General features: G+C 28.8%; 1 protein-coding gene across 2 annotated transcripts; it reads right to left on the bottom strand.

Annotated features, from left to right (window-relative positions):
• Positions 1–4964: 4964 nt before the first annotated feature.
• Positions 4965–8002, bottom strand: BDBG_05859. Of its 2 annotated transcripts, XM_031722339.1 has the most exons (5): positions 7764–7944; positions 7543–7690; positions 6970–7458; positions 5638–6903; positions 4991–5547 (listed from the first exon to the last, which is right to left on the bottom strand). In XM_031722339.1, the coding sequence occupies exons 2-4, from the start codon at positions 7645–7647 to the stop codon at positions 5767–5769; spliced, it is 1731 nt and encodes a 576-aa protein (XP_031579205.1). In that variant the 5' UTR covers positions 7648–7690; positions 7764–7944; the 3' UTR covers positions 4991–5547; positions 5638–5766. The 2 variants fall into 2 exon arrangements, with proteins under 2 accessions (XP_002623685.1, XP_031579205.1); XM_002623639.2 differs by having other exon boundaries at positions 4965–6903; positions 7543–8002.
• Between the last annotated feature and the right edge of the window lie 9848 nt (positions 8003–17850).

Below are 17850 nucleotides of genomic sequence, written 5' to 3'. Positions count from 1 at the left end.
AATTAATCTTTGCAGAGAAGTTCTGATCTAATCTGATAACTATACTGAAGATCTTATGAAATCTAAGTACAGCTTGTTATCAACAGACAGATGATCAGATAGAATATCTGATAAGTATATTAAAATAGTATCTGCAGTGCTTTGTCAATTATAATCAGAATAACTGAGTGTATTGATTATCACTTACAGAGTTTATATACAATAACTCAAAGTATGTCAGCACAGATAAAACCCTCTTTGAGATACTCACTGAGACTCATTTACAGATAATCTTGATAAACCTGTGAGAGTATACTATAGAGTGTGATAATATCTGTGAATAAGTTAAGAGATTTCAGAAGATTCAAAAGAAAGTCTGTAAATTCTTGAGAAATACTCAAGAGTATCAGAAGAGATACTATGACTTCAAGCATATTATAAAGAGTTTTGAGAAAGATGATAGAGTCTGACTGAGTTTAGAAAACATCATTATATAAAGATCTAGTAAGAAGCTGAATCTCTTATGAACAGAGTCTTATAAGATTGTGAAGAAAGTTAGCTTATAGTTCTATAGATTGAAACTATTATCTAAGTTACAGATATACAATGTTTTTCATGTTTCTTTACTCTGTGAATATAAGAAATTCTTAGAAGAGAACTCTGTAGCTCATCACTCTGTCTATGAAGCACTAGAGAGTGAAAGAGAATATCAGATTAAAGAGATTATTAACTCAGAGAAGTGAGATTATGAGCTCTGATTCAAGATTCAGTGATAAGAGTATTCTGATAAGATAAATGAGTTCACTTAAAAATCATCTGAGTAGATAAGACATCTACAGAAGCTGAGACATGACTTTCATACTATGAATTCTGATAAGTCAGAATAATACAGTCTTTGCTAAGAATCTGATTGTAATAAAGATATTAACACTGTCATTTACAAATTCTAGTTTACAAGATGATGAGTTTCTACTGAGATGAACAGTTCACAGTATATATAAAGAGAAGAAGAAATCATGTTCTTATTAAAGCTAAAAAAAAAAAAAAAAAAAAAAACAAGAAAACAGAAACAGAGCTGTGAACACAATTTAAAGACTAATAAAGAAAAAACAAAGAAAACTCACACTTATATTTTTAATATCTGTGATACTTAATTTCTTCACAACTATTAATTTCTTCTTTAAAGAAGCAGAGAGTATTATATCTACAGTACAGATAATTGTTACATTTGATATAAAGACTGTCAGAAATGCACAGACTTCAGAGAAGCTGAATACTAGAGTATATATAATTATAACAGAGTCTTGAGAACTGACTGTTTATATGTGTGATCAGATACTTTTTACAAAGCTGTGTTCACTTCTTCAGTTATACTGAAGTATTCAGTCTGAAAATAATTGAAATATAAAGAGAGAGGTCATCTGCTCAGACTAACTCTTATCATGAATTTATGACATTTGTATTGTCTTGATTACTCAGATTTTACAGATACTCAGAAACTCATCTCTTATTAATAATGAGATTACAGAAATGCACTGCAGTATGAGAATCATTAATAGAAAACCTAGACATATTTATATATGCCTGATCAGAGATTGTGCAGATAGAGAGAGAGTGATCATAGATCTGCAGAGCTGTAGAAGACACTGATAATACTGAGAGCTTTACAAGAACTGTTAGCTAGAGTCTGTAAGAAATTACTTATAAGAAGACTTACAGTAAAGAGAGAGACTGCACTGCTTGAAGTCAGAGACTGATCTGAGAGAGATATGAAATTAACTACTGATCTGAAGATCAGATACAGTGATAAGACTGAGAGAGATAAAGATACTATTGTAAACAGTGATATCTCTGCTTCATCAGCTAATAAAAAGTGATTAGAGAAGTTACAGAGATACTTATAAGAAGCTCAGCAGTAATCAGATATTATTTATAAAAATATTGAAATTAAAAAAAATTTTATTCTTAAGAAGTTCTTGAATTAATATACAGATATTGTCAGAAACACTCTCTCTCTATCATCTAAGTAAAAACACTTTATAAATGAATGAGAATACTCACAGTTTATAAGAATAAGAGCTGTTATAGAAAAAGAAAAAAGAAGATAAGATTTCATGAACAGATCTGAGATATTTATACTACTCTAGAAAGATTTACTTACACTGTGAATGATTCTGCAGAATAGTCAGATTACTCTAGTAAATAAAGAGTGATTATAAATTACAGATCTGAATCTTTCTATATAACTATAAAAAATGATTGCAGATCACAGACATCTTAATTCTATAATTTTACAGAGTTGATGAAAGAATGAAAAATTTCTCACAATTCTACAATGTTAAAGAATAATGATTTATAAGAATAAGTGAAAGATTAATCTGTAAATACTTCTCTTTGATAAGAGTGATCTCACAGAGAGTGATTTATCTATAAGATGAATCTGTGTGATAATTACATAAGAATCTTATAAAAATAATTGAGAGTTAATCAGAACTGTTCTATATGAAAGATGTGAGATAAATCTGTGTAATAGTCAGAGAAGAATCTGTAGATTACAAAGAATCTTATAGAATAAGAAACTAAGTGACAGACTTTTTTCTCTTTATAGTAACAAGAGATTTTTTCTCACTGAGATTTTTTATAAATGTGAAGGATTTTTAGTGAGTATCACTGCAGTGCTCAGCTGATTCTATGAAATTACTCAGTGAAAGACTTCACAGATGAAGTCTTAGAGAGGGAAAAGTATATAAGAAATTTCACTTCTTGTGAATTCTTTATTTCTATTTCTATCTCTCATGTAATTAATAGAATTAGCAGCTCTTGACTACACACAACTATATAGACTGAAGTTTGTGAATACTATTCATAACTCAGCTTGAATACTACTATACATTTGATCTCTACATTTTATCTTTCTATTATAAATACTTCTAGTAGTTAGCAGTACATATCACGCCAAGCTGCAAACATCTGAATAATTGTCTGCGAGTACTTACTCTTACAGATTATGAATTTCATATTTAATCTCATTTAATCTGATTTCATACATTTCTTGATATGAATTCTGCTGAGAGTAGTTATTAAAAAAACATGCAAAGTAACTATATATCAGATCTTAAAATGAAACCATCACTTAAAAAAAATGAGAAAGTGATTTCATTTGATCTCATTTAGTCTCATTCTTAGTATAAAGTTACTATTTTTAGACATTTTAAGGTTTTTTTTAGACTATTTTTAATTTTTTAAAAAGTAATGCTTTTTGATAATACTTAAATGAGATTTAAAGTCATTTAAAGCAATAAAAATAATTTAAATTGAGAAGTGAAAATCATAATCTCATTTGAAAAATATGATAAGAGTAGACAGTAAGTCTCACTGAAACAGTATAAAACTACTATTTAATGTTAAAACTGTGTAATGAGATCAGTTAAATTGATAATAAAACTATTAAAGAATCTGATTCTAATCTCAGACATAATTACACAGTCAGTCTAGTTTAACTTACTTTATTAATTTTTATATATTAATAATGAAAGTAGAGATTCTTGATTAATATTATATATCTAAGAGAATATAAGACAGTATTACAAGCTTTTTAAAAACTTATTCTGAATTAAATAAATATAAATTAGTAGTAGTAAATATAGATATAATATTTAAAAATATAACTACTTTCTTTTATACAGTATTAAATAGCTGTTAAAAAGATCTCTTTATAGTGTATATAAATTTTATTTCAGTTCTTATCTATTTATTCAGTTGATTGAAGTATAATTTACTTAATAATTTAAATATTTCAATATTTAGTAACTGTAATCAGTGTATAAAATAAGAGAAAAAAATAATAAGTAGAATTTAATAATAATCTGTATAATTAATAAATATTATATTAATATAAAAGAAGTAATTATTTAATATAAGAAGTTTATATCTATATTTTACTTTCTTTTTTATAAGAGATTCAAAAATCTTCTTTAACTATATTAATTTATATTTATTATTACTTCATTTATATACCGAAGTAGTAAAGTAGATCTGATTCTTTTTATTATTAAAATTCTTCAGTTAAGTATTTTATATATCTCTTAATTTTTTATAATATATAAGAGTAGATAAAAGTGAAGTTTTATCTATATAAATTAAAATAAATAGTATTATAAATTCTTAACTATTATTTTAACTGATATCTATTATATAGTCTGATTTAAGTGAAGTAATTAATATAATATATTTAAGAGTATAAATAAGTTTTAATAGAAATTCTTTCTTATCAAAGTTATAAATATTTATGAGTTTAATATTATATTAAGTAATTTTTGTCTGTAGTTATAAATTAATTAATAAGAAGTAAAAAATCAGTAGAAGAAAGAAATCTATTATAAGATTAAAATAATACTTAAAATATATTAAATTATCTACAATTTTGCATTTTTAATTAATATTTCAAAGATAGAGTAACTTAATTATATTCTTATAACACTGATAGAATTATAATACTCAGTTAATTTTAATAGATACTTTTAGAATCTTAATAATAAGATTATGAAGAATTTAAGATGTATAAGAAAAACTATAATCTATTAATTAATTAATATGAAAAAGAAGCTGTTCTTCTTATAAATCTGTGAGATTTTTACAGTGAATAGAGCTTTCTTTCTTTTTTAATATTTGAATATCTCTATACTGCTGTGATAATGTATATTAACTGATTTCATATTTTTTAACAGTCTCAGTGTAATTAGGAATCAATTATATATTCAAATCATCAATTGCTGCTTGTATAACTGCTTCATGATGCATGTTGTAAGTGTTTGAAGATAGATGAAAAAATGAAGATTGGGTGGGCGTTGGGTGTACGCGGGCGTTGGGTGGTTGATTACATTACAGTATAGGATGTGGAACCGCCTGTAGTTACAGCATGCATTAAATCGCTGGCCCGCTACAATGCTATATGCGCTCTAGCTGCCGCCAATGGCGGATCTCAGTATGGTTTTTTTTTTTTTTTTTTTTTTTTTTTTTTTTTTTTTTTTCGTCTTTCGTTTATTTTCCTTCCCCTGACAGATTTCAGCGTCCCGCATTTTTGTGGACATGAGGATCGTAGAGCTAAAAAATCTTTTTGCGCGACAATAGATATCCCATTATTGGACCTTGCCTGTCTTGCTACCGTTAAATTTAATACTGTAAGAATTGAGCCATCCTGGAGTATTTTCATTTCATCATAAATGCAGGAAACTAATATGAGATTTAACAATAGCCTGCTTGCAAGCGGTGCCCATAAGCAAATGGATACGACGGAGTGGTTGTTAGGGAGTGAAGGGGACAGGAGGAGAGGGCGGGGGAGGCTACCAAGTGAAATGCATTAAACATCCAGGGAAGGGAAACGGAGGTATCTGGGCTTTTTAGGACAGAAAACAGTGAATAACTAATGTAATGCAATTCAATTTCATCCATGATGAAAGTAGAGGATGTTGAAGAGCTGTGTGAGGAATTTGGATGATCGTAAAGTACTTCCCTAGCCGCGGAACTTGGAGCTTCATGGGTATAATAAAACATATCGGAATATCCTGTCTATTTGTATATATTGTATAAATATATGTTGGCAAGTTGTTCAATAGAATACTGAGGTATAGAGGTGGGAAGAAAAGTAAGAACGACTACCTTTTGACGCAAATGCACCTAATCCTGCCGTCCATGTATGTATGGCATGGTCCCAATAAACGCCCCCAAATTATATATCACCCAAAATGGAATTCAATTCATACCCCCCTCTACTACTCCCCTCCCTATTCAATCTAGCCCTCCAGCCAAATACTCTCCAACCTCAACCCCAATCTCCCTCGCCATGTCCGCAATCCACTCGCTCGGGCCCGTAGAGTTAGAACTAACCGCCACGCTCGCATTAAGACACCACTTCTCTGCGCCGTCTACGCCCGCTGCCGACGAGGCAGGTACAAGGAGGCGTAACCGCTGCAGCGTGGCTAGCTCTGGATATATCGTGTCAGCGATGGGTTTGCTCGCAGTCGGTGCGGCGGGTGGGTTTGGGTCGATGGCGCGGTAGATGGCGAGGAGGCGTTCGAGGGGGAACGGTCGCGGGTTTATGAAACCTGCGCCAGTATTGCCGGATGAGGATGATGATGCTAGCGCGGAGGAGAGGGCTGATTTTGTGATCTTTGTATGTTTTGATTTACGTCTTCTGGCGCCCGGGGATTTTGACGGCGTAGCTGCTGCGGCTTCTGCGGTGTCTAGGTCTTGCTCTTGGGCTTGTGCTTGGGAGAGAACTTTTAGGCGTCTGCGATGGTGGGCACGCTTGTTGCGGGCGGAAAGAGAGGACGAGGAGAATTTCGAGAAGAAGATCGTGTCGAGCCGGGGCGGGATGTGGGCTGCCAGGAAAGCTGAGGTGAGGACTAAAGTTGGGAGGTAGGGGAGCGAGGGAAATGGAGATGATGAGAGGGGGACAGACGAAGCAACAGTTGTTGCGTTGTTTGCCAAAATAAGTGTTTCATTCGTAGTGATGCGATGGACCAGCACCTCTTCACCCTGGTGTTGGAATAAAGCCCTATTTCTAACAAGGAGTCGAGAAAAGTCCCACTGAGCACTGGGGTTCAATCCCGGAGGCTTTTCGTTGTTGGTTATTGGAGAAACAAACCGCGGCCAGAGTTTCTCGCACGCAGATTGGAAAATTGGAATGGTACTGGCGGTTGGTCCAATGAGAGAGTCATAGACAGTTGATATGAAAGGTGGATATATTCTCATTGCGGTATCTGTAGGTAATCCGGGTAATTTAGGTAGCTGGGAGGCCGCAAGTATCGAAATGGCCTCGTTCCGCGAATATGGGGGATGATAAATATGGGGAATTCCGGCAACTTGCAGCAAAAGTGGTCGTGGAGAAGATCTCATGACGAATACCACACATATTGATGGGACCTACAACGAGTGTGAGGAAAAATCATTCACGGCAAAAAAAAAAAAAGGTACACTGTGCTAACATACCAATTCAGCCAATCTCCCCAGAGCAGCAAAGAGCATCTGGCCCCCTTCCCTTAAACCATCCACACCATCCATAACTAGGACGAATTTTTCACACCCAGCGCTATCCAAAACGTCCCTGAGCACGCCCGGCAGCGAACTGATATGGTCACACCTAGCTCTGGCGCGGATACCTTCCGTAAAACGCCGCCGCGCATCCTCGTCCGGGAACGAAGCTGACGCACATGCGCCTGATATAACAACTGCCACAATTCTGCCCAGTAGATGTCGCACGGTTATACACTCCGCGCACTTCACGACGGCGTAAGGTAGTATAGCGCAGCGGCTTCCATCTCCATCTCCATTAACATCTAACTCTTCGCTGTCACTACTAGATCGCGTACCCACTGGCGGAAGTTCGTTATACGCAGTTAGCAATGCGTTTAGGATGCTTGACTTCCCCGAACCCCGGGGACCGTGGACTATGATGGCTGGCGGAGATGGAAGATCGGGCTATGAGATATACAAACAGAGCTAGTTAGCTGTTCAGTCTAGGACTAGGTGGCATTTTTATTTTGTTCGTAGACGGAGACTAACACTTAACAGGCACGCGAGTTGTCGGATTTGGAGCTCTCTCCATGGCCATTGGCGTGAGATAGTCACGGCCAGTTCTTCAGGCAGGCGAGGGAGCAAGACTCTCATGCTGGCTTGCGTTGCTAGGGCCTACCTTAGGTTGTCGTCGTAACTATGCAAAAATTAAAAGCTGCTTGCTGAGCGGCTGATTTGGGCTGTTCCGAATGAGTGAGCACTCCGCTCACAGTATCACTTTCAAAGGTAAGGAATGCTGGAATAGCATGCCATTACTTCTCTATAAACTGTGCACTATCCACAACCGCCTGCGTCGAAGCTCTCTTTAAGCGTGATCATATGCGTACGCTCGTGAGGTTAGCTTGAATGGAAAGCTTTGACTTATCTCAGCACGCTCAGACCCTGTGCAGCATATTGCCTAAGTAATCCGGCATGACACTAGTTAAACTACTTTTATCACCAAGTCATGTGCTCAGAGCAATTGTTGATGATTACTTGTACACAGGTATGCCCCAGTGTTTTCATTAGTGCCACTTTAATATTTTAGTGGCATTCTAACATTCATTGAGGGAATCTATGACATTCTCATGTTTAAGTGTGTTTTTCATTATAAAGCAGAATACATAGAATTAACATAGAATTATATTAATATTCAGTATAGCTATTATCTATCTATATAACTAGACTGGCCGCCGGGATCATAAATTTCACATTTGGTCTCATTTAGTCTGGTCTCATACATTTCTTGATGTGAGTCTCACCAGGACTAAGTCTCAAAAAAATCTGAAAATGAACCATTTCTGAGAGAAATGATATGAAAAATGACTAGATTTAATTCAAGAATAGTGAAATGAGAGTAATTTCTCAGAATAAACTGTAAAAAATAATGATTCTTTCAAAATTAGAATATAACTGAGATTGAAGATTAAATTCAGTCTTATTCAGTTTATTCAGTGATTACTTATATAATCAGAATTTAATAATAATTATTAATAATACTTATAAAATAACTAAATACATTCTTATATAAGTTTATTCTTTATCTTCTTATAAAAACTATACTTCTTTAATATACTATAATTAAAAATATTAAACTATCTAATAATTCTATATTTTATAATTATAAGTTTCTTAATTATTTCTTCTTATAATTATTCTCAGTAATAGTAATAAATATCTTAACTTAAGTTAAACTTTTACTTCATTCTTATCTCTATTAATAAAATTATCAGAATATCATATATTATCAGTATAATAGTTAAATATATATTTTTAATAATTTTTCATAACTCTAGAATTAATTTGATATATAAATTTATTAAATTATCTTGAAGATAGTGATTAAATTCAGTTTTATAAGTATATAGTTTTATCTGATTTTTAATTATAATTAATATATATAAGTTCTGTTTCAAAGTTAGTATTATAGTTCTATATAATATAAAGTGTTATTAAAGATTATTACTTACTAGAAAATTATATTTCACTATTTTTATATTTTTAATATCTATTTATTCAAATCTCTGATAGTTAATATTATAGTAGTTTTAGATTAATTTAATATATAAGTCTCATTTCTTCTCTATTCAATCTTAAGAAGTGTAGATATTAACTTAATAGAAGAGATCTAATAGAGCTGTTATAGTATAATACTCTGTAAAAGATTATTCAGTTTTACTATAATAATATACTAGTTTATCTCTTATAGTAATAATAGTCTGTACTATAGTATTATCTCAGACTGAATTTCTTTTTAAGTGATTTAATTACTTCTTAAGATAAGTAAATAAACTGTTATATATTTATCAGACTGATTACAGTATTAATATATAAGTAATTAAGACTTATCTTTATTATCTTATAAAACTGAAACAGTAAATCAATTATATATTTTAACTGAGTTTACTTTATATTAGAAAGTTTTAATATCTGAATCTTTTTTTAATCAGAGTATTACACTCAATGATTAATTATTTAATATAATTAAAGAGTCTGAATAGTTATTTTATATATTAAACTTTACTATATTCTAATATTCTGTATCATATTCAGTGATATAACTGATTTATTTATTTATTAAATATTATGAAATTATTATTATTATTTAGAGAAGATATAAATTATATTAATAATATTTTAAATCTATAATATTTAAATTATTAGTCAATCATATTTAAAATTAATAGTAGTATTATAAAAAGTATTATTAAAAAACAATATTAAAAAGTATTATTAAAAAATATTATCTTTTATAAAATAAATATAAAAGTTATTTAAGTAATTATTTTCATCTTATTCTTATCTTAAGAATTAGCTATTTTATTATTCTTTAGCTTAATTTTAAGATTCTTTATCAGTATTTATATTATAAGTTAAATTATATAAATAATATAAAGAATATAATCTTATTTATTATTTCAGAAATATAAAACTAATTTTTACTTTAAGCTCTTTATTATAGTATAATTATTCACAGTATTATTAGTTATAATTATAAGAAGACTGAGATTAATATCTTAATAGTTATTTTTAATTATAGTTATTAATATCTCTATTATATAATTCTCAGTATAACTACTGATCAATGATTTAAATTCAATTAATGTTTTTTAATAAGTTCAGCTCTTATTAATGTAATAACATATAACTCTTATAAATATAAGATTATTTATACTAGTTTATATATTTATTATAAGAGATACTCTTTGATAATTCTTCAACTCTAATTCTAGATATTATATATTAACTTTATAGTATATTTCAAGATTAAATTAAAGACAGAATTGATGTGAAATATGAAGATTTGAATTAAGTATTTAAAGAAGTATTCAGAATTCAGAATTTTTAATTAATTAAAGAGAAAGATTCAGAGATATATATATACAAAGTAATTATTTACAGAAGTTATTAGATAAGAGTTATAAAATCAGAGTACTGATACATAATTATTTTCATATAATTTTCTTCAAATTAGAAAGTTAGTATTATTAAAAATTATTATCTAATAAAGTAACTTATCAGCTTAATAGTAATTTTCTAATTATTTTTCTTTTATTATCTGCATTCTGATAACTTTAGATATTAGAAAATTTCTTTAAAGCTATGATTAGTTTATAATAAATGTTTCTGAATGAAGTTATAGTAATTATAATAGAGAGATAACTCTTTAGTAATCTATAATACAATCTATTAATAATTATTTCATAGTTCATCTCAGTGTTTATATTGAGTTTTTCATAAATTTTATAACCTGAAATCAGAGATGAGGAATGAAGTAATTATTTATTATAATTAAAAAAGAGTATTCTGTATTGAATTATAAATAATATAGACTTTATAATTTATAGTGATTTCTTGAAGAGTTTATAAATCTTCAATAAAAGTAAAAGAAATGAAAAAAGTGAATTCAGAAGATATATTAATAATTTAAGAAAGATAATAATTTATTTTTAATAACTAATCACTGATATATATAAGAAGAATTAATATAAGAGAAAATAATCTTCTTTCTTAGCTTAGTTATAATTTTAGTACTAACTCAGATTAAATATTATTAATATATAAAAGTAAATAAATAATCTTGATTAATCTCTGTTATATTTCTTGAAATATATTAATATTATAAAAGAGAGTGTTATTAAATTATATTATCAGATAATATCATTAAAAATATATTAATATTATAAATATTAATATTGAAAAAATGTTAATACTTATACATTATAGTGATATAATAGTTGAAAATATATATATATATTATTTCTGATATTGATAATTGATTACAACTTGTATAATAATTTTTGAAAACTTAAAATTAATTTTAATTATTAACTAATAGTTATAAACTTATAACTAATTAATATAAAAAGAAAAAAACTTTTTCTACTTATTATCTTTCTTCTCTTTCTTCTTCTCATTACTCTTTATAATTGACTTCTTATTCTCATTCTTCTTCTCCTTCTTCTCATCTGAGATGATAATTATCTTAAAATCTCTCTTCACTGTCTTCTCAGAGAAGAGTTCTCACTGCTTTCTCTCAGTCAGATTAATCTACATCTCAAAATCCTGCATTTTCTGATCTGCTGTCTCAGGTTTCAACTCAGGGATAAGCAGATTGACATATACAGAGAGCAGAGCTGTCTTCTCATATTCTGGACTTATAAAGTATATTCAAGATCTGAATAAGACCTTAATTCTCTTCTTCTTTATCAGCTTCTATTAATCAATTAGAGAATAGAAGTGTTATTAAAAATCATTATCTCTTAATAAAAAACTTATTAATTTTGACTTCTTTATCTCTCACTTTAATATCTTCTCAATCTTCTTCTATCACTGTTTATTTATAGTAATACTCTTCTTCTCTCTCTCTCTCTTTATCTTGATCTCAAATCATTCTCAGAACTTCTTCTGATCTTATTACTACTGTATAAGACTCTTCACTATCTTCTTTTTCAATCTCTCATAGATAGTATTATCTGTATTATTTCTATACTTAGTTCAGTTTAAATCTATCAGAAGTGTTACTTAAAATTATTATTATTTTACTCTCTTACAGAGTCTCTTCAAGGCATTATAGTATGTCTTACAATCTGTCTTCTTATGTTTAAATATCTTGTTCTTTTCTCTCTTCAATCTGTGATAGTACTCATGCGCCTTGATGATCTGCAGAATCACAGAATATTTGAAGAGAGATAACATAATTAGTTTTAATAAGTATTGAGAAGAAGTGAAGGCAGAGAAGACAGCTAGTAATGATATGATAATAATAATAATAATAATAATAATGATAATGATAGTGATAATAATAATAATAATAATAATAATAATAATGATAATGAAAGAAGAAGTGCATCAGAATATATTATTAACTTATTAAATATAAAGAGATAAAGAAACTATTAACAGCTTTCAGAGATATATAGAAACAGCTACAGTGTTATATAGTAATATTATCTTTATTCAATACATATACTATTGATATTCTTTGTATACAGTTATTATATAATCTATATCAGAGATATACGCAGAAAACAGATCTTTATTACTAGAAAGAATAATTACAGCAATTCTCTATTTTTATATTATAAAGATAAGTTATTCTTATTTCTTTCTTCTCTCTTTTCTCTTCTTCTTCAACTTATCACTAAGTTTAAGCTAATATAAAAACTATTAAAATACTCTTAGAAACTCTCAAATTAAAGAGTATAGACTAATTAAATTTTAAATACAGATGAATTAAATTATATTTAATAATACTAATTATTCATTCTCTTCTTAATAAAATAATAGTTGTATCTTTTCTTTCTTCTCTCAAATAAAACATAGTCTGTGAAAAGTGAGTATCATATCAGATTATAATGATTAATACAGTCTCAGTACACAGAACTGTATATATACAGTGCATACTGAACTGAGAGACTGTGTGAGTTATAAACTGATAACAGCATTTCAGAGAGAGCTGTGCAGTATAAGAAAGCTATAACTCTCAGTCATATATACAGAGAGTGAATTGCTGCAGTAAGTGCATATATATTATATAAAAGTAACACTTTTTAATAATACTCAGTCTCTAATATTATGAAAATAGAGTCTCTCTGTGAGATTCATTTTTATCAGAAGTCAAAGAATTTTATATTTTTCAAGATTATCTTCACATATCTTATCTGTAAAATTAATGAGAGAAATTATTGATTTCAGTATTCTATTCTTGATATTATTTAAGTGATAGCAGAGTTCACTCTGATCACACTTTTTAAGTGTATATTTTCTAATTATTCACATTTATACAGATATATACTGATTATTTATTAGATAATATTAAGATAATAACTCATCACAGCTGTATTACTCTTACTGTAAGAGATATATAGTTAATAATAAACATTGTAAAGACTCTGAGAAGTAAGTATTTTAAAAGTACTGCAGCTCTGTGATCTTGATTTTTTTTATTTTTATTTTTTATTTTTTTCTTTTTCATTTATTTTTTTTATTTTTATTTTTTTTCATTATAATTTTTTCTTGTTTTTGTTTTATTTTTTATTTTTTATTTTTTTTTATATTTTATATTTTTTTTATAATTAAAATTATATAAATTATAATCTGTGTTTAGAAAAGTAATGATATTTAATAATACTTTCTATTGAATTTTCAATAAATGAGTACTATATTATAATATTATGTAAGTGAGAAATGATTTCATAATCTCATTTAATGTCATTCTTAATAATAAGATCAGAATGAAAATGTGACTAAGAATTTAAATATATTCTTTATCTAAGACTAGATTTTTATTTGAAAAGTGAATCTGAAATCTTTAATATTTGAAATAACATGATTTGAGATCAATGTAATGAATATAAATTATGATCAGAAGTAATACTTTTAGATAATATAATAACTGTAAAGTTTGATTCTGATTTCAGACACAGTTATATAATCAGTCTATATATAACAGTCTGATAGTAAGCTGATATCTTTATTATAAGTTCTTATAATTACTTCTCTATTATAGTATTTCAGATAGCTCTAATCACTTATTAAAGTATATTATAAGAAAGATTCTTCTTATCTTTATAATTCTCTTATATTTACTACTTTATAAGATTTAATATAGATTTAATGAAGTTTAAATCTAATAAATATAATAGTTAATCTATAGAGATAATTTTATATTTTTAAAGATCTTAAGAAGTCTTTACTATAGTATTATAATAAGTCTATACTAAATAGATTAGTATTAAGATATAGATCTTATATAATAAAAGTAAAAAATATTAGAGAAGAAAAAAAGAGAGAAGAAAAAGAGTATAATTAAAACAGATACTTATATATATATAAGATAGAGCTTCAGAGTAAGAGAATAAAAGCTCTGATATAAGTTTTCAGCTAAGAATCAGAGCTTTCAGCAGAAATAACTGATAATTAAAACTTTTAGTATGTAAGAGGCCTACGCTGAATAGATTAGTATAATATATAGATCTTATATAACAAAGTGAAAAACATTAGAGAAGGAAAGAAAGAGAAAGTGCAGAAATCAGTGATCAGAGTAAATATTTATATGCATACATAGTGAAGCTTTGAAACAGCAGAATAGAAATTTCATGAGTTTTTTAACTGAGAATTAATGACTGAGAATTGAAGCTTTCAGCAGAATCTGTGAAGTGTAATGAAATAGTCTATATAATTAATCAGGTGCAGCTCATCACATTAGTCTCTTCTTTTCAGAAGTGATATAGAATCACAGATATATAGTTCTTATCAGTTAAGAACTACTGTCTCAGATAACACAGAGCTCAGAGTTCAGATCAGATAATTATAGCTAACTCATTTCACAAGATATTATCAGCTGCAGCTGTGAGATCTCTTATCAAGAATATCTTCAATCTCTCATTCAAGTTTGTTATCTGCTTCTATGATTTCTGACAGCTGTCAGTTAGAAGTTAGTTGAGAAGACAATAGATTAATAGCAGTACAGTGAAGCAAGCTTATATGAAAGATATCATGAATCTCTGATAATATGTCAAGACAGTAGTTATGACTGTCTAGAACTTCTATCACTTTATACTTTGTATAGTAGTAATTCAGTATGTGAGATAAGTATATAATCTGTATATTCTTAAGATTCAATCATATCAGATCTTCTATTTTATATTACTCAGCAGAGTCTTGATAAACATTAATTCAGTTCTCTTAATCTTGTTTAGCACTTGTTATGAAGGCTTCTGCTCAGTTGCAGACATCTCAGAGCTTTATTACTATATTATCAGTGATCTGAATTGAACTGTGAGAGTTCAGTATGAACTGTGTGATCTCTAGAAGACTTAACACTTTCATGTAATAACTGTGTATAAGAAAGAACAGGCTTACATCTATTAAGACAGTATCTTAACTATTAATAGCAACCTCTGCATGTAGAAGAAGATTATGTCAATTATCTTATAAGTGATTGCAGAACTTATAAAGATAATTCTTTACAGTCTGAATTGTCTGTTCTGATGCATTATCAATCTCAGAGTGATAGACAGTTGATAAACAGTATATAATCTTAAGAACTTGACAGATTCTTATTCAGAGAGTACTTACAAATTAACAGTCTTAATCTGATACTATGAATCTCAGTAATTCATGCATTTAATAGAACAGGCTCTGTAGAAAAGCTTCAGTGACTTGTTCAGTATTCATCTTATTACAAGATTTCAATATTATACTCTTGCTCAATCAGTCTATGATGACTAGGACATTTCTACAACTCTTACTCTCAGAGAGATTAACAGTGAAGTCAATTATCACATCTTATCAGATTTTATCAGAGATATTAAGCAGTTTCAGCAGGTCTTTTCTACAGTTCTTTCATAAGATAATGAAGAAACAATGATTATAGTTTCAGATAAAACATCTGATGCTGTTCAATATCTTGAGTCAGTAGAACTCTTGAGAGATTATTTGATACAGTTGTTTATAATCTGAATAACTGATTATATGAGAATCATGCATCTCTTGCATTATCCGGGTGTGCAAGGGTTCAGAATGAGAGACTCAACATTGTTCATAGAATCACAGAGTGTTATTATCATTGATTAAGTATTTCAAGATGTCAGTTCTTATACATAGTTCTGAGAGAAATCAGAGTGCTTCTTAATGTACTGCTTCAGTGAGTGCTTGAAGAAGTTCATCAGTTTAAGCTGTTATATGTCACAATTCATTCAGTATAGAAGAAGTGAAGATATCAGTATCAGTGTTAGTTTGAAGAGAGAGTGTTCTAATCAGAGAAGTGTGTATAGTGTTATAAGTTGTTTTATCTTGATCAATCAATATCTTCAGATCTAAGAGCTGATGTTCTCAGTTTATTCAATAAGTGTCTGTTATATTGAAAGATATATCTTGCTCTTATTGTAAGAGAGCATCTGTCATCAAGTTCTGACTGTCAGAATAATAGTGTATTGTAAAATGAAAGCAGCTTAAGAACTCAGATTATTATATCTGTCATTCAGTGAGTTTACAGATAGTGATGAAGTACTTGAGATTCTTGTAATCTGTGATTATCTCAAATTCAGAGACACTTCAAAGTTTGAAGTCTTATTCTTTTAGACAGTGTACAATCATGAGAAGTTTCTTGTCATAGATCTCATAATTGCATTCAGCAGAACTCAGTTTCTTAGACATGAAGATGTATAATTGTAAGACATTTTCATCATTATATTGCAATATAGCTTCTTCTATGCCATAGTCAGAGAAATCAGCTTCAACAACTATCTCACAGAGAGGTATTAATAAACATCTTCTTCATTTATAAAAATACAGCTTCAGTGTCTGCTGATCATTGAAATACTGAGTATTTCTTAGTGAGTTCTGTAAGTGATCTCACAATATCTGAGAAGTTCTGTATAAATCACTGATAGAAGTTAGTGAATCTGATGAAACTTTATACATCTTTCACAGTGTGTGAGGCCTCTCATTCAAGAATAGCAGAGATCTTCTCAGAATTCATTCAGATTCTCTTATCAGCTTCTATGATAAGGCCTAGATATTTTGTACTTTTAATCTCAAAATCACACTTGTCTATATCTATCAGTAGTTCTGCTTTTCATAGTCATTGTAATATCTTTCATACATGTTCTTGATATTCTTTCTTGAACTCATCAGTGAAGATGAGAATGTTATCAAGATATATAGATACAAATTTATCAAGGAAATCTCAGAGTGCTTAGTTAATATACTTCTGAAATGTACTGAGAGTATTAGTCAGTCTGAAGAGTGTGACTACTCATTCAAAGAGATTATATTGTGTTCAGAATGCTGTAAGCTACTCATCTTCTTCAGTGATATGAATCATATGAAACACAGTGATAATATCTAACTTTGTAAATTATTAAGCTTGTTCAATGCAAGCTAGAGTTTCATTAATAAGAGATAAAGAATAACAGTTCTTCTTTGTCAATCTGTTCAGTTCTTGATAGTTCATGCAGAATTGAAGTTCTTCATCTGATTTCTTTACAAACAGAATAGAGGCTGTGATAAAAGAGTTACTAATATATATGAATTCTTTATTCAATAGATCATTGAGTACATTTGAAGAAGAAGAAGTTCATCTCAGAACATGTTATAAAAAGAGTCTTATGATGATTCAGAGTCTTTATTATTCTTCTTTTCTAACTTGATACTGAGATTCACTTCTGAGTCTTGTAAGAGAGATATATTTATAAAATTTGTCTTATCAGAGAGACATCTAGATATTTGTGATATTATTAAAGAGAGTTTTATATGAGAATCTATTATTTGTAACACAGAAAAACTTTTTCAAAGGCCTTTTTAATAATT

This window comes from Blastomyces gilchristii (genome assembly GCF_000003855.2).
Source record: "Blastomyces gilchristii SLH14081 genomic scaffold supercont1.12, whole genome shotgun sequence".
NCBI lineage: Eukaryota > Fungi > Ascomycota > Eurotiomycetes > Onygenales > Ajellomycetaceae > Blastomyces > Blastomyces gilchristii.
This window is presented reverse-complemented; position numbering and strand designations above follow the sequence as displayed.

Excerpts from the sequence above, each read along its gene's own strand:
- BDBG_05859 (XM_002623639.2), bottom strand. The coding sequence starts at position 7,647 with ATGAGAGTCTTGCTCCCTCGCCTGCCTGAAGAACTGGCCGTGACTATC. Across the intron at positions 7,459-7,542 it reads AACTCGCGTGCCTGTTAAGT|CCCGATCTTCCATCTCCGCC; the intron begins GTTAGTCTCCGT and ends TATATCTCATAG. Across the intron at positions 6,904-6,969 it reads TGGGGAGATTGGCTGAATTG|GTCCCATCAATATGTGTGGT; the intron begins GTATGTTAGCAC and ends CACTCGTTGTAG.